The sequence below is a fragment of the Diabrotica undecimpunctata genome, chromosome 7 (genome assembly GCF_040954645.1).
Source record: "Diabrotica undecimpunctata isolate CICGRU chromosome 7, icDiaUnde3, whole genome shotgun sequence".
NCBI lineage: Eukaryota > Metazoa > Arthropoda > Insecta > Coleoptera > Chrysomelidae > Diabrotica > Diabrotica undecimpunctata.
The window spans coordinates 21,976,671-22,001,836 of record NC_092809.1 but is presented as its reverse complement, the minus strand read 5'-3'; the positions used below and the strand labels follow the sequence as shown (position 1 = coordinate 22,001,836).

General features: G+C 35.0%; 1 protein-coding gene across 1 annotated transcript; it reads left to right on the top strand.

Moving 5' to 3' along the window:
• The first annotated feature begins 4 nt into the window (after positions 1-4).
• Positions 5-25,166, top strand: LOC140445047 (E3 ubiquitin-protein ligase rnf146-like). The gene is made up of 4 exons (XM_072536838.1): positions 5-427; positions 1,871-2,113; positions 21,863-22,054; positions 24,749-25,166. The coding sequence occupies exons 1-4, from the start codon at positions 376-378 to the stop codon at positions 24,961-24,963; spliced, it is 702 nt and encodes a 233-aa protein (XP_072392939.1). The 5' UTR covers positions 5-375; the 3' UTR covers positions 24,964-25,166.

Sequence of the window (25,166 nt, the reverse complement as noted above, 5' to 3'; positions counted from 1 at the left end):
ACCTTGTAGAAAACATAAATGAAAGTAAAATGAAGAATAAATAATTTTAAATTATGAATATAAAACATTTCTGGAATATTACAACTTGAAAGTATAAATTTGGGAGCAACAGGATAGACGAAAACAAAGAAAGATAAAATACAATGCGAGTAATGCGACACAGAATCATTGTAAGAACTTAGTAAAAGAACAAACGTATTTTCTGACGAATGACATATATTTGACACCAGCCATAAAACAATTATAAAGAAAAAAGAAAACAAAACCATTTGTTTATCAAATTAGGTGTAGGTTTATTAACATATTTCCAAAAGCGCAAAATTTACAAATACTGAAGGGTTTATGTACGAATTAATTCACTGTCAGTAGTAAAGAATGGCGGAAGCTGTAGAAAATTTAGTGACTGTCCCACAATGTAAGGAAAAAGGTATGACCTATTTTCATTTTTTAACCTCAGAAAATGAATAATAGTTTTGTATAATATGTAAGATTAAGGATTTTTACATTTACTACGCATAAAATAAGACACACATTACTGACTTTCTCTCTAGTATAAAGGTATTTGTATTAAATACTTCCTTTATTTGTAGTTCCTATAGTTAGACAAAAAAAATGCTAAGTACTGCCACAGCATAATGGCTTTCGAGCATTAAACTGTGGTACTACTAGATGCAAAAATAAGTTTGCTTTTATTTTCGTATATCCATTTATTTTTATGTGTAAAAAAATTTCCTTACTCAGTATTTATTAATTATTTGACTACAAACAAAAAATATTAAACAAAAATTAATGTTTTGCACTATACTATGGCTATACCTATATCATATTTTTATGTGTAAATTCATATTTAATAGGTGAGCGGTTTACTTCTATATGCAGAGCATAACCCTAATAATTTTTTTTTTCATTTCTACCACAACAAACTTTTTTTCTTCGATTTTATATTTTTTTTTCAAGTTCAAATTAATTTTTTTTTTAATTTTTCAAGTGGGCCGGAAATTGTTATTAATAAATAACAAAAAAAAAACAATTTTTTGAATTGCTTCAAGTAAAATTTTTTTAGGCATATCTCATTGAATTAAATACTTTTTCTATCTTGGTTATTGTTTGACAAATGTTTCGAGTTATTTAAGCTGAGTAATCTGTTTCGAGTAAACCTTCAAGTACAAGGAAGAATATTTTGAGAAGGATAAATGGATTTTATCCTGCTCAAAAGATGGAACCTTTCAAATATGCATTTCAAGCAATCGATCCCTGTATATGATAATAAATGTGTACAGTTGCAACGATACAGGCATGTGGCACTTAGAAATCTTTGTTTCAATTTAAAATTATGTTTTTAGCAAGATTTTAGTAGGTAGATTCTGTTTCTAAGGATCTTTTTAGGGGTAGACCCCTAGCCTATAATATACCTACATCTTAATATTGTTCTGAACCTAGTTTCTTGTTAAAGATACATCTTGTTAAAGATACATCTTGTTAAAGATACAAGTTTTCACAGGTCATTTGTTTATAAAGAGTGAAATATGTGAAAACTGGTTTTTTCACTTACTGTTTACTAAATTTTTTTAGATTTCCTAATAATGGGCATATATTTTGGTTTTCTTTGTTCTTTTTTACTTTTAGAAGTTTCCAAACCTGTTCACTTTTGTTTATTGTTTTGTTATAAATTTTGTAGATAAAGGGGTCCCCTAAGACTTGGATTGTGACCTTTCTCACTTGGTGTAGGTAGATTTCTGGTTGCTGTAATTTGGGATCTTTCTTATTTTGCTTTTTCTCTGCTTTTGATTATCATTAAGTTTTAACATGTAACATAGTTATTGTTCTAAGGGTAAACACTTTTATTATACCAGTTGCACATTTTTTAAAGGTGATAATATGGAATGTGCAGTGTGTCTGCAAAAGTGTATTCATCCAGCTCAACTGCCATGTGGACACATTTTCTGTTTTCTATGTGTCAAAGGATTCGCAAATCAAAATAAAAGATGTGCTATGTGTAGGCAGGAAATACCAAGAGATTTTATAGAACAACCAAACCTTCTGGAACCAATTTGTACAGATAAAACAGAAGTCTGTGATGACAGTTTTCAATGGTTTTATGAAGGAAGAAATGGTAAGTTTTAATATACACTCTTTTAGGTTTTAGATATTTTGATCTGCTATTTGAACACTTTCATGTAATTAAGTAATATAGTTATTTCAGTAGGTCTATATTAAAAATAAATGGAATCATAATAAAAATAAATAAACAGGAAGTTGTCAAGAAAATTTGAAATAATGTATTTAATTTAAATTTATCGTGGCTTTCCATGGTTTGTTTTGTTTTTTTTTTTTTGGATAAACTAGTGTACTAACTTTTCTCAATTAAGCATTATAAGAGATCATTACATAATGAATTACATACATATGACATATGTGAAAAGCATTATCCATAGACATATAATACAAGATAGACTTACTGCTGCAGTATAGATTAGAGCAGTCAAAAAAATTTATTTTTTAAGTGTTAATTGGTAACTCTTAAAAAATCTCTAATTTTTGGTCTGTCAAAGCAAGTTTAGCTTTTATGATTGGCTAGGTCAAGTGGTTTTTAAGGCCAGGTCTTTTTCATTTAAACATCGATGAGTGGGAGTGTTATCATGACGCAATAATGTTTTCTCCCTTTTGGCATTTTTTAATTGATGGCATTAACGGAGAACATAAAAGTCTCTATAAACGATTCCATGAAAATTGTACTCTCCATTCAAGCACTATTATAGCACTATATTAGATGTAAATTAAATCATCCACACTCTTTCTAATGACACTAATTTCGTTAAAATCGGTTGATCCAAAGTTATAGGTATTTATCCACAAATACTTTCCCACTCTGCCCCACCCTTTATTTGAAAAAATAAAAAAAAAGTACTTGAACAACTTTGTGCGGAATTTAAGCCTCTTTCTAGTTTACTTACTTAACACTTGGTATAATTGGGCATATTTCACAAAAAACTGGTTTTCAAATTTTTCTTCACAGGTTAACCCCCCTAACGGTTAACCCAGAAACTTGAAAGTTATTTCCAGCGATTTCCCTTGGCCACTTTTACTAAGGAATTTTTTCTCCTAATGTTATAACATGAATAGTTTCTGATATATAGCCGAGAGATCGGCTTATTGGACCACCCGGTACAGCATATAAAGTCCTCACATATATTATAAACTAGCGGCTCCAACCACTAGCAGAAAATATTATTGGAGAGTATCAGACAGGCTTCCGGCGGGGAAGATCGACACTGGATCAAATATTTACAGTCAAACAGATCTTGAGTAAATCATGGGAACATGACATTGATGTTCACAACATGTGTGTAGCAATGTAGTACAATAGCATGCTATGGCAGTGAAGCATAGGTCCAGAAACATCCAAAAGCAAACTCGATACATTCGAAAGGAAAGTACTAAAGAGAATACTAGGACCTGTGAGGGAAAACGGAATCTTCAGAAGTCGATACAACAACGAGCTTTATCAATTTTATAAGGAAGCATCACTGTCAGACTTCATTAGACTACAAAGATTGCAATGGGCTGGACATGTGATAAGAATGGGAGGGGATAGGCTACCAAAAAGAGCACTGTATGCTAGAATGCAGAGGAAGAGACTGGTTAGAAAGCCAGGAAAGCACTGGGAAGACACAGTAAACAGCGACGCACAAGCTCTTTTAGGAGTCTGTGTATGGAGAAGATTAGCCACAGACAAGCAAGGGTGGAGGCAAAACATAAAGGAGGCCAAGGCTCAATTTGGACTGTAGTGCCGCAGAAGAAGAAGAAAAAAAATTGTTATATTTTATTGCCAAAATGGCTTAAAAAAAAAGTAGTTTTCTAAAAATAAAAATAGAAAGGAACTCCAAAAATAACATTAAAAATATTAAAAAAAAAAATTAACGTAATAGAGGTTCAAATATTCCACCTCTTTCTGCAGAGCAAAAACCAAATCTGTACAGAAATACTTTCATATCCCTGAGCAGTTCCGGTCTAATGCTCCCACAAAGATGAATTATTTTGTCCCTCCATTCCGCTAAATTTCGAGTTCTTTTAAAACCATGTCGATAAACACTTGCTTTCAAATATCCCAAAAGAAAAAAATCATTTGGGGATAAGTCTGGTGATCTGGGAGGCCACTTGATCGTACCACGAGAAGAAATTAATTTATTTCCAAAAATGGTTTCAAAATAATTTTGAACTACTCGTGTATTATGAGCAGGTCAGCCGTCTTGCTGAAACCAAATATCGTCAAGTTGACAGGAAGTAATTGAACTGCCGAAATAATTTGATTTTGCAACAATTCTAAATATTCATTGCCCCTTAAATTTCCATCAATAAAAAATGGACCAACGATATAATCCTCCAAGTATTTGGGAATATTGTGTATTGAAGTGTTCATTATGCCGAGACCAATATCGTACGATGGAAGGATTATGTTTCCGATGTAACGAAAATGTCGATTCATCGGTAAACAAAACGGTTTTTAAGAAATATTCATTTTCATTTTGTTTATCCATCATGAGTTTACAAAATTCCATGCGCTTGAAATTATCCTAGGCTAATAACTCTTGAGTCGTTGAAACTTTAAAACAACGGTAACTGTTTCGTTTCAAAATATTCCTGACAGTCCTGTCATTCATGTCAACATCTTCAGCAATAGTTTTGCTTGAACAAGGATCACTAAAATAAATTCAACTTTAAGCTACGGCCGGTGTAAACAAATGCACGCTGGAAACGCGTTTGTTCAGGGCCGGACTAGTAAATTAAAGCTGCAATACACAACCTTATATAGTTTGTAGATGTCTGACAGGTACAGATTATAGTACACCAATTTTTTAAATATAAAAATGATTTACAAGTTCGAGAGTTATTAACAACAAAATAAAGTATACAAAAAAAAGTTTACAAAATTACCATATTTTATCTTAACTTTCAGAATCTGATGTACTGCTGTCATCATTAAAGTTGATAATGATAGGTTCAATTTGTGCCTCAATTAAATTGTCCAACTCCCACATTTTTGGCTCCACTTTTCTTTTACATGTTTGACACAGTTTTTCCATTTTTCCATGGTTACAGCAGACATAACTTCATGGAATAAATTTTTAATGTCAGCAAATTTAAATGTTGTGTTATGCGCTGCCATAGCTGTTATGCTGTCAAGATAATTGTTGACTTGCGCTCATACAAGCTCGATTGGATTGAGCTCGCAGTGGTACGGTGGCAACCTTAAAACTATTCTATTTGTGCTTCTTACCAGTTCATCTACTATGTACTTATTACATTCGCCTTTATGTTGTTTAACGATTTCTAAAAGTTGCACCTTTAACATCGTTTCTTCAAAGGGAATGTCTTTTGAGCGAAGCCAATTTTGAATATCTGCCTTTTTTGTAGCCATAATGGAAATTTTTTCCAATTTTCTGGAATGGTAAGGGGCATTGTCCATTACAATTACAGCATTTTTTTCCAGTGTTGGTAAAATCTTTTGGAGCAAATTTTCAAATGACTTCCCATCCATCTCCTCATGGTAGTCTCCACTTTTGTTTGACTCAAAAGCCCACAGTGCATCCGGAACAAAACCATTCTCACTTCCGCTGTGACAGATTATAAATCTTTTGCCAAAGTTCGTGCAGAATTTGAAAATGGGCTGTATTATTGTTTACAAAACAACGGAACCCACTTTGAACATTTACTTAATTCACATTTTTAACAGATTTGTAGTTCAACAAAAACCTCATTTAATTTATCATTTAAGCCAAAGTTTCACAATGATTGCTTCACCCTATATAATTATTATTTATAATATTGGATAGCATTTTTTATAGTCATTTCAATGATCACAAGTAGGGATTTGCAATTTAAACTTTTTTGGTTATGGTGGGTGGAGCCTAGGGGGTTGAATAGGGGCGAGTTCTCTTTCATGTCATCTTAGTTCCCCCTTACTATCCTAGAAACGGTTTCAAACATTTTTCGATATCATCTTTTGTTCGTGAGATATAGCCCATTGTAAGTTTTAAAATTAACACACCGTATACACACAACCAACCTTATATGGAATCACTCAGTATTTCTTACTAATAATAAGAAATGTATGACAACTTTTTTTGCAGATAAGAGATAAAGGTTTTTGGTGGAAATACGATTCATAATTGATAAAATTTGATCAAGTACACATTGAAAAATTTTATTATTTGTGCCAAGTTGTAAAACCGAGACGTCAGAGTAAAGTTAGGTTTGTGTTCAAAAAAGGTAATATGCCCTACGTAGGTTTTTACAGATCTGGCTGTAAAGGTGCCGTCTATTCCGTCGTGCAGCCGAGCTGTAAAGAACTCATGACAGCGTATTATGTAATTTGTTACCTCAACCACCCTGTTCCTGTCTCGCTCTTTCTAGCGTCTCCTTTTTCTTTATAATTTGCGTAATTATGTCGACAGTAACATCGTAGGATTCTTTGTTTTGCGTCGCTTTCTGTATCAGATTGTTGGGCGTTATCGCTCCTAGCCTATTAGATTATTCCGTTCGCTTTGGAAAGTAGTGCAAGCAAAAATGCAGTGTTCTGCGTCGTCTATGACACCACAATCTATACACAAATCATTTGTTGTCTTCTTTATTCTATACGTGTACGACCTAAAGGAGCCATGGCCGGTGAGAAATTGTGTAAAAAAATAATTTAACCTTCTGAACCTACATTTAGGCCAAGTTACCACATCAGGGATTAACATTTTGCTCCATTGTGCCTTCTCCGTTTGTGCCTCCCATTCATTTTGCCATATTTGGAGCATATGTGATCTAACTTCGGATTTTATTTCCGGTAAATGACCGTTTTCTCTGTTATATAAAGTGTCTCTTTCTTTAGCTAGGAGGTGAATGGGGAGCGTACCTGTTATGACCTGTAGGGCAATCGTAGAAGTAGTCCGGTATGCGCTTGCTACCTTTAGTAGAGGCTTCCTTTGTGCCTTTGCAAGCAGTTCTTTATACTTAGCCATTCTCAAGGCTTCGTACCATACGGGAGCGCCGTATAAGAGGGTAGAATGCACAATCTGAAGGTACATTCTTCTTTTGAGGGCACTTGGACCGCCGATATTTGGCATAATTTTTATTAATGCCGCGGTTCTCTCTTCTGCTCTTTGGACTACTTTCATCAGGTGCTTTGTAAATCTTAGACCTGTGTCTAGTTGGATGCCCAGATATTTAGCACAGTACGTAGGCTCTATACTTGTACTACCTACTACAAAAGCCAGGTTTGGGCGGGCTCTAGGGCCTTTCAAGATCAGAATTTCTGTTTTTTCTGTTGCCAACTCTAGATCTTGTTTCACCATCCATCTTTTGACTTTTCTACAGCTTCTGTTGACTAACATTTCTAACTCTAAGTTATTGTTACACTGAATGAGTAGAGCTAAATCGTCTGCGTATGCAATAGCTTTGGTCTCTGCTCCATAGTCGATTTCTAGGATTTCATTATATAAAATGTTCCAAAGCATTGGTCCTAGTACGGATCCTTGCGGTACACCTGCTGATGTTTTCAGGTCTTTAGGTTTTGCCACTTGGACATACCTTTCATTGAGGTAGTCCTTAATTATATTGATCAAATAATCTGACACATTTGCTTTTTCCAGTGAGGTGATAATGTGACCCCAGTTGGCTGAGTTGAAAGCGTTTCTCACATCAAACATCACGAGGGCGGCCCATTTCTTCCTCGTCCTTTTTACAGTGTCAACTATTTCTTTTACCGCATCGATGGATGATCTAGATTTCCTGAATCCGTACTGTTTGTCAGATATACTTCCATTTATCTGTAATTCGTCTTCTAGGCGATTTTTCATAAGATTTTCATAAAATTTCCCCAGGCTGTCTAGAAGGCAGATCGGCCTGTATGAGTTGGTAATCTCGGGATCCCTGCCCGGTTTAAATATTAACGTCAGTCTTGCCTGTTTAATCATTATGGGAAACATTTGCTTCTGGAGGAGTTCATTGAAGATCCTCAGAACCATCTCAGGATTTTTCTCTATGATGATCTTTATCGCCTCAGGAGGCACACCATCAGGACCAGCTGCTTTTCCTAATTTAATACTTTTTGTCGCTATTGCTATTTCTTCAGCCGAAAAATCAACAGGTCGAACGTTGACATTATTTTGAGTGAACTGCTGTGGGGGCTTAGCAGGAAATAGGGTATTAGCTATTTCCTTCCGTTTTTTTGCACAAAGGCTGTATGGGGTCTCTGTTCTTAATGTTTTTATGGCAATTCTATAGGCTTCGCCCCATACATCATCTTCTAGTGCTGTGCATAGGTTATGCCAGCAAGAGTGCTTCGCCCGTTTAATTTCTCTACCCAATTCTTTTTTAGCTCGCTTGTAATTTTCAGTGTGTTGTGGAGTCCTATACCTTTGTGCCGTACGCCTGAGTCTAAAACATTCGGCTCTCTTGCTCTGGATCTCATCATTCCACCAGTATGGCACTGTATATGTGACGTTCTCGGTGGAGCTACTTGAAGTGTATGCATTAATAATTTTCTGTCTGAAATCTTGGAATTCGGTAGTGTCGTCTTCTTGTAGGTTACTTATCTGCCTCGTATAAGCTTCTTTATTAAAGGTTACTTTTTTCCGGCCGATCTTCGAGACCTTGATGCCAGTTTCAAAGACTATGTATCTGTGAAAAGTGTAGAGATTATCCTCCAGCACCTCCCAGCCCGCAATCTTTCTGGCATAACTTTCATTCACAAGGGTAATATCTATGTGACTTCGACTCTCTCCTCTCACAAATGTGGGTTTTCCATTGTTTAGCACTACTAGGTCATTTGCGAATATCCAATCATTCCACATCTCCCCTCTATGGTCATTTCTGGGAGACCCCCATATGATTGATTTGGCGTTCACGTCGCCAGCAAGTATAAAATCCCGATATGTTTGTGATGTCATTATGATATTCTCGACCTGTTCTTTGTAGCGCATCAGGCTGATATTCGGAGAGATATAGCAGGCAATAATAGCCAGGCTTCCTATTTTAATTAACACGTGCCCCTCTTTCTTGACAATCTTATTTATGCATACTTTCTTATTCATTATGTATATAGCGACATCTGCGTTTATATCCGCTATCCAGCCTTTGTTTTTAGTAATGTTTTTGTTGGGCTCAGGGACAACAAGTAGGTCTGCTCCAATCTCGAGGGCTTTTGCATATATCAGTTGTTGTGCCATTTTGGCCCTCCCGATGTTTACTTGGAGTAAAATCCTACCCTTGTCTTATTTTTTTTAGGTCTTAGGGACTAGGGGGCTTCCGTAACTGGGCCCGGCGATTGCTCCACCGCTCGTGGTGCTTGGACTTGATTCTTCTCAGAATTCCGAACTGTTTGAAGTGCAAGATTTTTAGAATTGGGTACACTCAAGAACAGGCCTAGAGAAAGTCGTCGTAGAGTAACTAGTGATCGACAAGACCGGTTTTTAGGTCAAATAGCTAGAAGAAATCCAACCTCTTCTCCTCCGGAGCTCCAAAGGCAACTTTTGCAGACTACAGGTATTGACATTTCAGTTGAAACAGTACGAAAGAGACTTCGTTCTCAAAATTTATTTAGCAGGAGGGAGGCAGTTGAGGGTTCCCGAGTTATCCAGACAGAACAAAATTATCGGCTGAATTGGTGTCTGGAACACCAGAACTGGACAAATGAAGATTGGCAAAATGTCCTTTTTTCAGATGAAACCAGAATTGGCCTGAGATCAGATAACCGTCGAATTCGGGTTTTAAAAGTTAGTTCCAAAATATAAAGGAGGAACTGTAATGTATTGGGGAGGTATTATGATGGGAGAAAAAACACCTTTGCGTCCCTTACGGCAAAGTTTAACGGGTCGCCGGTATGTCGATTTGGTACTAGAACCCATAGTTAGGCTGTGGCGAGGTGCAGTGGGAAATACTTTCATTTTCATGCACGGTAATGTCCCTCCACATACCAGAAGAGTTGCCACAGACTTTCTGGAAACTGAAGATGTCACTGTTCTGATCTGGCCTGCCTGCTTACCTGATATTAATCCCATTGAGCATGTGTGGAACCTCATTAAAAGAAGGATTAGAGCCCGAAGGGATAATCCAGGTAATGCGAATCAGCTGATTCAAGCCGCTCTAGAAGAATGGGCAAACTTACTTCAAGAATAAGTTGACGATTTGATTAGAAGCATTCCCCGTCGGATTGAAGCTTGTATTAGAGCTAGGGGTGGCAACACTGACTATTAAAATGAACAACAAGACTGTATCTTTCTTTAGTCAACCATTGCAATGTTTTCATTTGTTCGTGTTTTAATTGCATGATTCCATATAAGTTTGGTTGTGTGTACATGATTACATTTCTATCTATTAAATATATCTTATAATAATCAATGAATAATGAATTTAATTGTTGAGTGGATTATACAGCTAAAGTGTAATTTAATTTTTAGTTTTTCGTTTTCCTTGGTGGGCTCTATTTGAAATTCAAATAAAAAAAATTGGCAAAAATAAACACCACAGTTGTTGTTTGTTTGGGTTTATATGACACTAAATCCATTCGCTAATCAAACACCACAATAAAAAAACATAATTTTTTAAACCAATTATTTGATTACTATTTTCATTACAATCTTTATTAGTTCTCACATCATAATAACTGTCAAAATTTTTGTACAAAAATCTTTATATTAAATAATTATGCTTAGAAATGTATTCTCTATTTTAAGGTTGGTGGAAGTATGATGAGAGAGCCAACGAGGAAATAGAACAAATTTTCCAGCTAGGAATACCAAATTTTGAATTAATAATTTGCGGTGAACTGTATATAATCGATTTTGCTAACAATGTTCAACATCCGAAAAGAGACTCCACAAGAAAAAGATCTATAAAGCGGGATAAAATTACTAATACAAAAGTGGTGGGAGTAGCTGGGATAAGAACTGTCTAAAAGATATTTAAAAATCTGTATTTCTAAGTAACATACACATGAATGTGAACAAGGTAACTGTGAGTTGTGAAATATTGGCGAAGTCGTGAACAAGGACAGAATATTTTTGCACTCAGAGTTAGCCAATGACAGTTTTATTTTTTATCCTATCAATAATACCGTTTTCATGTTTCTATAAAAACAAATTCATGCATTATTGGCTGGCCAGCTTTTTATGTCCCATATGGACAGACATTTGTTCCTATCTTTTGTGTTTTGTTTAGTTTTTTTTTCTATATTCTCCTTCATGTATTTTGTAGTCTAATCACTCTTCTTTTTCCTATCATGTTGAAAGATTGTAGAACATTGTAGCTGAAGTTCTGAGTATATACTACAGTCTCATATTTAACAAGACACGTTTCTATTTCATTCCTGATTCCACTAGACTCATTCTACTGTCGATAAAACTGCAAGGTAAAAGTCATGAAGCGGCTATAAACTGATCGTATAGAGATTTGTTACCCTGAAGCCTCCTATCTTTCCTGCATCACCTCACCTAGAGGTAGAAAGTCGGCTTCTAAGAGCATTTACGACGTTGTTGCCTATACTCTGTTATACAGTCATTCCAAATTCGACGTACCGTGAATGTACCTCTATTAATCGTATTATCAATTTCATAAGACGAAATTCTAGAACATTTGTCAGAAAAGATTTGTAGAAATTTCTACGAAATTCATTTGATATTTTTGATACATTCTGTTTGAATTTTGAAATAAAACAAACTTGGTTTCGTCGATGTGCCAACTTTAAATTATTTTTATCTTTTCTCGGAAGCAGAACGTAGATACATGGCTGAGTTATTGAGTCGTATACCGGGGTTGTACCGGTCCGTTTGCCGGATGTGGTTTCCGGTGTTAGGTGTTTTTTATTAGCGCTTTAAGGTACAGAAATTACAACACCATAAAAGCATAACAACAGCGACAACAAAAATAACAGAAAGCAATAAGAGCTATATCGAGTCCAAAAAATTTTTACCACACGTAATCCGATTAAAGGACACTGACCCAAAAAAAATGAATGATGAAAATTTGGGAATAGGTAGATGAAAGTGTCTACTATTAAATAAAAAAAGGGTTACATTCCTAAGATATTTACGTTTTGCAAAAAGGATTGAGTTTTCATATATCGGGCTGTATTTTGGAAAATAATGAAATAACACACCTGTTAGAAAGGTAAAAATGAATTGGACAGCTAAAGACATGCAGAAAAGCAGCATTTAGTCTTATAAAATAATTATATTAATATATTAAAAAAATTGTTTACTTTCATTTTATTTGTTTATACATTTAAGTAAATAATATTTTAAAATTTTAATTTTACATTAACATTAATTCAAATATCATTTTTTTTTATTATTTTTTATATTATTGACTAAATAATTCAATAATTAAAGAATATTACTTTATTTGCGCGTGCAACCAGGTATGAGTTAAACAAGGGCTATATCTCAGAAACTACTAAAGCTATAAACAAATTTTTTAGACACTTTTTAAGGTAAAGTCATACGATAATAATATAATTTTTTTTTTCATTATTTTACGAAATACAGCCCAATATATGCATTAACATCCTAAAGAGACGAGATAGAATAGGGTAAAATGTAACAATAGACCCATATAACTTTAAAAGAGTGACGAGTTTTAAATATCTCGGAATGACAATCACCGCAGATAACGATATCACGGAAGAGATAAAAGAGAGAATTCAGTCAGCAAACAGATGTATATATAGCCTCCACAACACTATTAAATGGAAGAGCCTAATCAAAACTTCAAAAATCAGGATATAAAACACTGATTTGGGTGCGGTGCCCATGTATGGGTGCGAGACGTGGACGCTGACAAAAGCAATGGAAATAAAACTCCGATGTTTTGAGAGAAATCCTCAGAAGAATGTTAGTATCTTATCACAATCCGAATACTAACCAATCCCGAATGAGAACATATGCCGATATTAAACAGATGTACAGGGCTAGCGATGTAGTCCAAGAGATTAAATCCCAACGTCTAAGATGGACTGGCCATATCCACAGACTTCCAGATTACCAAATTAATCTGGGAGGAAGCCCACGACAGGGAGAAGGCCCTTAGAACTCCACGAATGGGATGTAGAGATAACATATGGAGATAACATACTTAGAGAAAGCCTTAACTACATGGAAAAGAAAATGCGAAGGCATGGGAGTACCGGTACGGAACGAATACCTATATACGTTAAGTTTTGCAGACGATCAAGTAGTGATTGCACAAGACCAAGACGACCTCAGCTACATGATGAAGAAACTACAAGAAGAATATACCAAGGCTGGCCTAGATATTAACCTCGCGAAAACAGAGTACCTATCTACAAGTGAAGAAGACATAGAAGATCTACAGATTGATGACAACGTAACAATCAAAGGAAAGGATAAATTCAAATACCTGGGGTTTATAATCACGAAAAAGGCAACAACAGAGGAAGAAATTACACAAAGATTAGGACAAACAAGAACAGCAATCCGACAACTTAACTCAGTATGGTGGGATAGACACCTAAATATGAAGACAAAAACGCAGATTTATAAAACATTAGTGCGAAGTATTATGACATATGGGGCCGAAAATTGGATCATAAACAAGAAAAACAGCAGTAAGATAATAGCAACAGAGATGGAATGCCTGCGAAGATGCTGCAGAGTAACAAGAATGGATAGGAGAAGTAATGACGAAATAAAGCAAAGAACATCAATAGAAACAGACATACTAACATATATAGAACAAAAAAAACTAAAGTGGTATGGACATGTAAGAAGAGCTAGCGACAGCAGATTGATAAAAAGAATAACCGAATTGAGCCCCATAGGAAGGAGGAAAAGAGGACGACCCCGAAAATCCTGGAGGAACGAAGTAGACGACGCCATGAGTAAGAGAGGACTAAACGATGGAGAATGGAACAACAGAGAGAGATGGAAACGGCTGAGCGAGGGAAGGCAGTGAATACTGTAGAATCCCTAAATATATATATAGATAACATATGGTCAGATTTAAGAACAATGGGGCTACCCACTGAAACAACTATCATGAACGATCGTTCGAGATGGAAGCGAGTCGTGCAGTCAGTTAAGACCCACTCCGGGTTCTAGTACTACAAGAATAAGATGCCCAATATATGAAAAGTCAACGGTTTTTGGAAAATTTTTGCAAAATGTAGGTACTTCAGGATTATAGATTTTTTTTTAAATGAACACTTTGAACTATCCCCAAATTTTCGTCCTTGATATATTTTTTTTGGGTTTTGGCAAAATTTTGTGTTCATTGACCTGGTTATAATTGAATAAGTATTACGCAAATACCAAAAAAAAACTGCATGTACATCACTCTGAACAATATAACCAACGTTAAGAAAACCAGACATCTTCCCATTGAAAAATCCTGGAGAGTGTGCATTAACTATGGGACACAAAATAACCTTGCAAATTTATCTCAGTTATTGCTTCATTATAAAACAAGAAAAACAAGAGAAGCCTTAAAAATGCAAGCGCAAAGAAGTCTAAACATAAGACATCAAGGAAGACACTTTGGCAGAAAATAACAGGGGAAAACCATGATAATTACAAAGAAGTATCAAAAGATATTAAAGGTGACGATCGTTTTAACATTTTTTTGATCCCAACAATTGATAGTTACTATACACGGACTCTTAGTGAAAATGTTTATATTGAAGCCCTATTTATAATGGGGCAAGTGCACGAGAAATCATTAGAATACAACAAACCGGCATTTTTATATTTCTTGGACCATAAAAAGGCATTTGACGGGGCCAAATTAAAGGACGCTATCCACTTATTGTACGCAAGAGAGATACCTCTAGGAATAATCAAAACGATCGAAAATATCTATCAGAACAATACAATAAAAGTAAAAGTAGAAGAAGAACTAACTGACTCAATTGAGCTGGCAATGGGAAGCATGATTATAACAGCAAATCTACTAAGATGTACAGTTTAAATATCTATGCATCACACTAACTAGCTACGGAAAGCTCGAAACAAGTGGAAGATCAAGTAAATAGACCAAACGGAACCGGATATTGCCTGAATGAAACAATATGGAGAAATAAAAATATTGGGAACGAAATAAAAGGCAGAATTTACAGAACAGTCATCAGACCAATAATGACGTACTTCACATACGCGGCAGGAACACGACCTGACACAGAGAGATCACAAAGAATGTTAGAAACAGCAGAGATGAAAACTCTTAGAACAATCGATGGTAAGACACATTCTAACGGACCTAGAAGTACAGATATACGACGGAGATGCAAGGTGGAGAACATCAAGGACTGGATAATAAATAGAAGAGTAGAATGAAACGATCATATAAGCCGCTTGACCATAAATAGTGTAGTAAAGACGACAAGAGACGGTTTTCCAATAGGAAGGCCACGAAATCGTTGGAATGACAACCTACTGGAGGCACATTGAAAAATAGTCATGTCTACACAAAAAGAAAAAGAAGACAATAAAACAATAGCCCAGTTGTGTCGGGATTATAAGTTAGACTGTGAAAGCCAAGAAAAAACCTTTGCTATCTTGACGATGTACAGAGCGTTTTTCAAATGGGCAAGTATCCTGTTTTTACTACAAATATAAATTATTATCCACTTATAATCTTACACTGTGTGCATATGACTTTACGCAAAAAGACAAGGACTTGTAAACTATAACATGCGACTCTAAAGAGAAGGTAAAAGCGTCAAATTCCAAGAATGTTGAAATTGTGTTATATCCTGACACTTGATTCAGTCAGAAAAAAATTAATTTGTCATTGATGTATACCTTTATGCGGTACTACTACTGCTGTTTATACTAATGATAAAATAAAAGCAATTACCCACAAATTCCTTGTCACCGGTATCCTCAGGTTGTCTCGTTCATGTTTTTTGTGCATACTTGTACATTCCAGTGTGTATGTAGTATTTATTGTGTGTATGTGTAAATATTAATGTTTATATTTTGAGAAAGACTTATTTTCTTTTACACATTTGTTTTCTTATTAATTGGTAATATTTTGGTTTAAAATCGGTTAAGAGATAAAATTATTTGTATAAATTTATTTTTTGTTTTAATAAAATATTAAATATACAGATGTGTAATAATTAAAAACTTTCAGTGAACATATTGTTTTAATTCCCTATAAGGAGACCAATGCACTGGTATCTGTCTATCACAGAGCTGCTTTAACCCTTAAAGGTAAGCGCGCACTTGTCTTAACACATCGATTCGATATTAGTTTCGACGAAATAGAGTTTTTAAATCTTGTATTTTCTTTTGTTTAACACGAATCATTAAAAGTATAATTACCTACAGTAGTGAAGTATGGCAAATAAAGGAAAGATACAAGAGAAAACTTGAAGCAACGGAAATGGATTTCTGGAGACGTTCAGCTGGAAAATCTAGACTAGAAAGAGTAACGAATAACAGAATAAGAGAAATTATGAAAGTAAAACATACAATAGTAGACGATATTGGTACCCAACAACTCAGATGGTAAGGTCATGTACAGAGAATGTCTGAAGAACGTCTGCCAAAACAAGTCTTAATGTGGGCCCCTCACTTTAGAAAAAAAAGAGGAAGACCCCGTCTTAGTTGGAGAGACGGCATCAATAGAGAAATGAAAGACAGAGACATAGAAGAAGACTTATGGATGAATCGAGAGGAGTGGCAACGGTATCGGAAGACGCAGGAGAACGTTTTAAACCGATCTATATATATATATATATATATATATATATATATATATATATATATATATATATATATATATATATATATATATATATATATATATTGCAAAAACCGATCTCACAAAAGAATATATATATATATATATATATATATATATATATATATATTCTTTTGTGAGATCGGTTTTTGCAATAGATCAGAGTTCTTGATATATTTCGTAACGCATTCTAAAGTATTGGTAAAATTTGTCATGATCGATTAAATCAGGAAATAAAGGAGCTAATTCACTTTCCGTGTTTCGCTTTTTCCAATTTTCATGCATCCATTTATTACTCTTCTTTTTTGGAAATTTATTTTGTTGTTCCTCTTTCTCGCACAAGAAACTGACAATAAAAATTTTTGGATCTATCTTTTATGAAATATGTAAATCTCCTGTCTAAACTGACGTGATTTTGTCGATAAATGTGGGTTACGGCATTTAATTCCGGGCTCTAGCGGACAGCGGTGCGTTCCGTTTCGAGCTGGTTCGGACAAGTGTGCGCTTACCTTAACTCGTCCGCGACGAATGTGTAACGTAAATGGTCCAACGTCGACTGACAGACTACAAAATGACAAAGTATTAAAATTGCTTAAACTGAAATAATTATTATAAATGTTTTTATAATAAGATGTAAACAAAACAATTTGTGAAAGCATAAACCAAAAAAGTAACTGATTTAAATGAATTATGTTGCAAAAAATAAAAAAAAACCTTTTTGGCAAAGCTCAAAAACTAAACCACTACACTTCGAAAAATGTTTTATTTTACATTTCTAATATAGAAAAACATTGAAACTAAGAAAGTCTATAGGAACAATTATAATTGAGGTTTCATACTTGTGTCCAGCAATTTAGTTTTTATTATCAATATTTTTATTTCTCCATCGTCATTTTTTTTAAGAGGTGACGCTCTAGGGTAGTTTTTACCCTCAGGATGGTGTTTTTTCTGAAGGTAAAAACACCTCTCTCACACCTTACTATTTTTTGAAAACGATTTCCGGAGTGGAGATCAAAACATCAAACAGCAGTTAACAATGTAATTTTAATTACAACCAATTGTGGCTTAATCCCATATTAATATAAAATTTAAAAGTTAGTATGTCTAAATTTGCAGTTTATCTAGGGTTCTATGTTGGAGATGAGCGTCCTCGTCCAAATTACTTTAGTTCTTTCTTCGAACGCCACTGTTTGACACTATTTTTTCTGCTTTCCTCCCTGATCTTTTTTATTTCCCCCCTCTTTTATGGTTCATAGTCACTCTTTATTTAACCATCAGTTGGATTGGTACAACTGCTGCTATCACTTATACAGCAATTGTTGAGGTTGTCTACTCAGGAACTGGTCCCTACTATATTTGGCATTATATGCTAAATCGGCGTTCCTCTCCTCAACCTTCTTGACAACCCTCTCTATATATTTTGTGAAATTAAATAGGGACATCGAGTTAAACCCCCCAATACCTCGCTTCTTTTTTCGGTACAATTTCTACCCTTTCTAGGTTGAACTTTATGATGTCCCTCTTTCTCTTTCCTTTTAGTTTGACCAATTCTGACTTTAATTTTTACCATTAATACTAATTTATTTTTTTAACCGATATGGATACTTTGTTCAGAGCTCTGTTTATTATTTCGAGAAAAACGCGTTTAAAAAAAGCTTATTTTTTTTTATACACAGTATCGTCTATTCCTGACCCATATAGCGACGTGCTTTCTACTAAAATATTTAGAGCATTTTTTGCTTCTATTTTCGACGAACTCTGCCATTTTTTTGGTGCATCTGCAGCCATTTTATCTGCTCTAGTAATGCAATTGTTATCTGCCGCGAGCGCATAATTATGAGAACTTGACCCTGTGCTTATTCCAATTTCTATGTGACTGTTCACTTACTCACTCACCTTACCTCACTCACTCACCTCACTCACTCAGTCACTCACCTCAATCATTCACCTCACTCACTCACTCACCTCACTCACTCCCTCACCTCACTCACTTATGTCACTCACCTAACTCACTTACATAACTCACTCACCTCACTCACTCAATCAACTCACTCACCATCAATTTTGCTCCGACCCCTTGACTGGATACTCTTGAAGTGTTTTACTATCGAGTAAAAGAATAAAAAAAAAATACCCTACCCCCTTAATAAAAACAGAAGGAAAGACCTCCTTCGAAGTCATCAAAGACTAAAAATAAAGTAGATGTTACACAACTGGGCATTCAAATAAATAACATTAGGAAAACAGAGAAGGAGGATGCAATAGTAAACCTCAAAGGGAGAGGAAAAGCACAAATTCTAAAAAACGAAGTTAAAGCTAATTCCAGTCGTGAGAGGAAGAGTCTCCAATATGGGCACAGTACAAACGAGTGTAAAGGGGAAGACAGGTCAAAGAACTGCATGGATTGTGATTTAAACCACCAAGCAATTGGCTGCAGAAATGAGGCCCACTGCAGAGCGTGCGACGAACCAGAACATCGGGTGGCCACTTTAGAAAAATAGTAAACGAAAATGGCAGGTAAAACAAGCAAAAAAAACGGGGGAGTGTTTACACTGAAATAAACAAAACCAAAAGAGAATGCTGGAAGACTTTATGCGAGGCACTAGAACAAGACATCTGGGCGGCTGCCTACAAAATAGTCGTAACAACAGTAAAGACGGAAATGCCTTATAGTGTGGATGAAAATAAAAGATGGGAGGTGACAATAAACCTATTTCCTACCAGGATAAAGTGAAACTAAAACTAAGCACGTTAGAATAGATTTCACAATGGAGAAATTAAGAGAGGCAGGAGAACTTTAAAACCCAAAAAGGCACTGGGTGCAGATAGGATACCACCGGATTTGATAAAAATATTAATCAAACATAAACCAGACGTGTTATTGCCTGTGTGTAATGATTTGCTAAACTGACAAAAATTTCCAGCTAAATTAAAATTAGCTAACCTGGTACTACTATTAAAGCTAGGAAAGTCAGCGGTTGGACACAACTTCGGGAGTTCCTCAGGAATCGGTTCGGTGTTGGGACCGATGCTGTGGAACATCATGTACAACGGGGTATTAGAATTTAAGTTTTCGGAAGGGGTGAAAACAGTCGCTTTTGCAAATGATCTAGCCGTCATGATGAAAGATAATACAAATTAGGTGATCATAGAAAAAATAAATTGGTGTTAGCGGCAGAGAAGACAGATAATTAAAAGGAATAGGGACTTTATGAAATTCAACCTGGTATTGGATGAAATTATACCGAAAAAGAGGTGAGGTATCTGGTGGTTTAACTCGATGACCGATTTAAATTCACAAAACATATAGTGTTGTTAAGAGAGCTGAGGGAAAGACCGCCGCTTTAGCAAATAATGCCAAATATAGTCTCGAGTATGCCGTAGGAGATGAAGGTGTTTAGTGAGTAAGGTCAGGTTTTGCGTACCTACCTGAAGTCCAACAGTACCCTAGAGCCGAAGAACAGGGGCTAGGGTGAGCATGAGCTTTTAAAAAAAAAGACCTCCCATTGTGAGTTAAATCCAATTTAATTAATTTGGACTCAAATGAAGGGATATGTTGCCCGAGAGAAGAGATCGTACCATTTAAAATTGGCGATGTTCAGCATCTATTACAAACTAGTATAGATTACATACATCCCACAAATTGAGAGAACGCTGCTGCTCATGTCTTGAAAATAGAAGAGAAAATGTAGAAGTTGGATGGGATAATGGAAAATATTGTTGAACCTGTAATAGTAAGGGTCGGCGTCAACGAGTCAGAAGACTCAATGTGGGGTATAAATCATACAATTAATGAACTTTGCATGTTACAATTGCGGTTATGTTGTTGTCAGACGACTTCAGAGCTTATTCGAAAATAAAAATCGACAATCACCTTTTTAATAAAGAAAATATGCCTATTTCACTTCAAACACACTTCACACCTCAAAGTTCACACTTCAAAGTTAAAGAATATTGTCCTGTGGTATTTAGAAATATCAGAGAGAGGTTTGGAATTGATGATCTTGACTACAAAGAATCACTACCAATGAGAGGTTATTCGTCAGGCAAAAGCGGAGCTAAGTTTTATCTAAGCTACGATAAATTTTTTATAATTAAAACCCTTACGTCTGAGGAAGTAGAAAGGATGCATTCATTTTTGAAACGTTATCATCCTTATATTGTAGAAAGAAGACTCAATGGATTCCTAGGATTCCGACGATGTATAAACCAAGCTGTAACTAAAAAGTATAATGTGGTAAATATAAATATTTTTATCGTTGTAATATATTTTTTATCCAAAATGGTTAAGAATGAATTTACTATGTTTGTGTTAAAATTCTAGATATGATAACGATAATTTTAAATCATAGAATACAAACTAGTTTTCATTGTTGGATTATCTATTCAACTGTTTATTAATGTTTCTAAAATACATAAAATGCTTATTTACGACTAGAATAAAATGGTGGGTCAGATACTCAAGCGGGCCAGACTTCACATTGAATGATCTAGTGGATCGATGGTTCAAACCCTTGCAAGAAAACAAAAAGGCTAACATAACAGTATAAAGTCTAAATAGTCTGGTCTAGAATATGCTAGTGTATCGGAAATACATATATATGAGCAGTACGACAAGAGATAGGGGTTTGCGGCTCGGTGTTACTCACTCCATAGATCCCTAGTGGTCAAGGGTTTACTCTCAAAAAACTAGAATATAAATAGTTATACATAAAATCGTTTTTAATAAAAATCTTCATATTTGTTACTTGGAAATTAATTATCTAAATAAATTATTTTGAAAAACGTTATTGTCTATATATTTTCATTTTTAAAAATAAATGTCTCAAATAAATTTAAATTTCGTTGTAGAAAAATCTTTTAAGATGCCTTTTTGAAAGGTCACTGATAAAAAGTAAATAATTAATAATTCAGATAAATTTCAAAAAAGTTTCAACCTATTAGGAAAATTTTAAACAGGTGGAAGTTGGTAGTGATTATAATTTGATCATTCGTTAGGTACAACAAAATAAAACATAATGGTAGTGTTAATTGTATAATGAGATAGATACAAAATTTTCATATTTTTAAAATAAATTTATTAATTGTTTACACCAATTTACAAACGATTTTTTAGGTTGGTGGCAATATGATGAACGTACTAGTAAAGATTTAGAAGCTTCGTATACGAACAATGAAAAAACTTGTGAACTTCTTATCGCCGGCTTCTTATATATAATAGATTTAGAAAATATGTTGCAAATTAGAAGAAATGATCCTTCGAGGAGACGGAGAATTAAAAGGGATTATGCTACGGTTGCCAAAAAAGGTAAAATTCAAATTAATATCTTAATGTTTTTTTACGCCTCTTAAACTGCAAATTTTCCCCGAATCTAGCCTTTTATTCGGTTTCTGATTATGCTCTTTGGTACACCCAGAACTGGTTCTGGACCGCAGAATCTTGTTGCCGATCCTATTCTGGCAAGTTCATCGGCACTTTCATTGCCGTCTGTTTGTATAAATATTGATCCGGTTATTTGCATAAGCCCTCAAATTGTTTCCATAGATCTCTGCCTGGAATACAGATGTGTGCTTTCCCAGTGGGACTGAACTGTGGTTGTTCTTATCACCACTGTATACTCCTGTTCCCGAACCATCCTCCTTTTGACACACCTGTGTACCAGTTGTGGCGACCAGACTTTGTATGTTCTCTGGGGTCATTACATACCTTTTCTTCTCTAGGTCTCTTTTCTTCTTCAATATGTATCCTCTGTTATATTCATGATGTTACAATCCCCAATCTAACTGGAACATTGCCTAGGTTTTCTTGCAGTCTATATACATCCATTTTCGCTTCTTCCTTTACTATGATAGTGCAAGAGAGGAAGGTTCAACGGGGTTTCCATTGATGCAGTTAAAGTGCTTCTCATAGCCGTTATGCTGAGGCAAGCAAGTCTTTGAACCTTGCTTAGTTTCAACATTGCACTTATATTAAAGGTTCTATTTATAACACTTACAAATTTATTAAAGTCTTTATTACTAATTTATTTTACACCAATAATTATATAATTATTCTACATTTATTATAATACGTGCGTTACATTTTAAAACGCGACGCGATGTTCAAAAACTAACTGTCTCTTTACAACAGAATTCCTGCTTTAAATATAAAAAGTTCTGGCGATGAATCGATCACCTTCCATCCATTAGAACGGGATTCTATCGAATAGACGAGAAGGTGACTCAAGGACTGGTCTTCCGGCGAATTTACTAGAAGTCGGTTGACGGCTGAAACTGGTTTTAGCGTAGGGGTCCCTTGGATATTGCCTACTAAAAAATACTTATTAGAAAAACAAGTTTACAGTTTTGAGTCATACGACACGTCATTATCTATCGTAACAGTACTTTCATTTAGATTTAATGGTCATATGCTCTCTAATTTCCTTTTTTTATGCAGGACTTTTGAGGACTCATGGATACTTCTATGTCTTTGGTTCATATTCATACTACATTCAGTGTCTGCTGCATTTTATCCCTGACTGTTGTGTTAAACTTGCCTTGTGCTAGTAGAACAAAGTCATCAGCAAAGACCAAAATTTTATGGCCTTTTCAGTAAAAGTCTCAATCAACCCATCCACAGCACAGATGTTAATACTCCTCCCTGCTGGCATCTACTGGAAAACTGTGCTGATATGGTCTCACTTAGCATTGTTAAGTATATCAAGCGACTATTAAGCATGCATTCTATCCACCTGCAGCTTAGTCTATTCCTTTTAGACGAATTGCTTTCCTGATTACTTCAAATTATTGCTGAACGCTCCTTTCACATCGAGAAAGGCTCCCAGGCATCACCTCCTTGTTTTCCAGAACGTACTCCACTTTGTGTGGAGGATGGATTAGTTGTAGAATTCGACAAGGTGGATGAATTTGTGTACTTAGGTACTCTTATTGATCATGTAAGGAAGAAACTGAAATCAACCTGAGACTGACCAAGAGCAATAGGTGTGCTGGAGCCATGAGCAGAATTAAATTAAGGCCAAAGATATATCTCGTAATACCAAAATAAGAGTATACAAAACTATAATTAGACCCACAACGCTATACGCTGCCGAACATGGACTATGAACAAAACCGTACAGAACAGATTGGAAGCATGTGAAAGAAATGTTTGGTGGAAAAGTAGTAGAGGGAGAATGGAGAAGACGAACTAAGGCACAAGTGTACCATTTGTATGCTAACCCTACAGTAACGAAAGTGGTGAAAAAATGTAGACTAGAATGGCTTGGAAAGAAAGAATCTAAGGTCTAAGATCTAGAAAGAATGTAAGGTAATAGACTAGTCAAGAATATTGCTTGGAGAGTACCTGAGAGCAAAAAAAGAGAGGAAGACCAAGAAAGAAATGGAGAGATGTAGTGATGGAAGATGTCAGAGAGATGAGAATCAGCGATTGGAAGCTGATAGCTAAGAACAGAAAACGATGGAAAATATCCATCCAGCAATGGGCCTAAAAGGCCTGTTAACGCTGTACGCATATACTCCACTCTGTGTACTAGGTGGTGAAGTGCTGTTTCTGTTGATACTCCTGATCTATACGCATATTGGTTTCGATGTACCAGTATTCCACCCATAATATGTCTGTCGATCAGTTTTTCCTAATGTCTTCAATACGATAGACTAAGAGTCATCAGCTGCATTACTCACCAACCATTTTCAACACGATTGTTATATTAAAAACATGATTACTGTTTAACTCACAATATTCATTGTGGGTATTAGTGTATAACATAGCGCGGAAACTAAATAATCGATAAAGAGGAAGATAGTAAGAGAATAATATGTGATGGAACGTTAAAATATTATCTAAATCAATTTTTAATGCTTATAATGATATATAGAGAGAGTCCTTTCAGTTAAGGCTTATAATTCATAAAAGCTGTTTACTGTGTGTAACCAGTGGATAAATTAATATTTTTCTATTCAGCTTTATTATTTATTTTACCTTGATGGTATATTCACTTTTTAGGAGTCGCTGGTCTTCACAGCATTAAGCACGTTACAAATTCCAATGAAAATCACCCAGCGCCCAGAAGTGAATCTCAAGAATTCGCTATTAATGAAACAGATGTTAACTCTGAAGAATCCGCAGAAGAACCCGAAAGTACCGAAACTGAAAGTGACACCGACCTAGAAAGCGCTGTCCAGAGATTGGGGCAACTACATATTGATAATGACGAATGATTAACTCTCGGTGTACTTACCAGTGTGGCTCTAAGGGTATTTATCCAACTTAATTTTTTGAGATTAAATTATGTTTTAAACATTATGTAAAATGCTCAAATGTCGTGTAGGATGTAGTTACTAAAACTACGAAAGGACTTTTTTATTTCATATTCTACCAATCTGTATTTAATCTATATATATATATATACCCGGTATTTAGG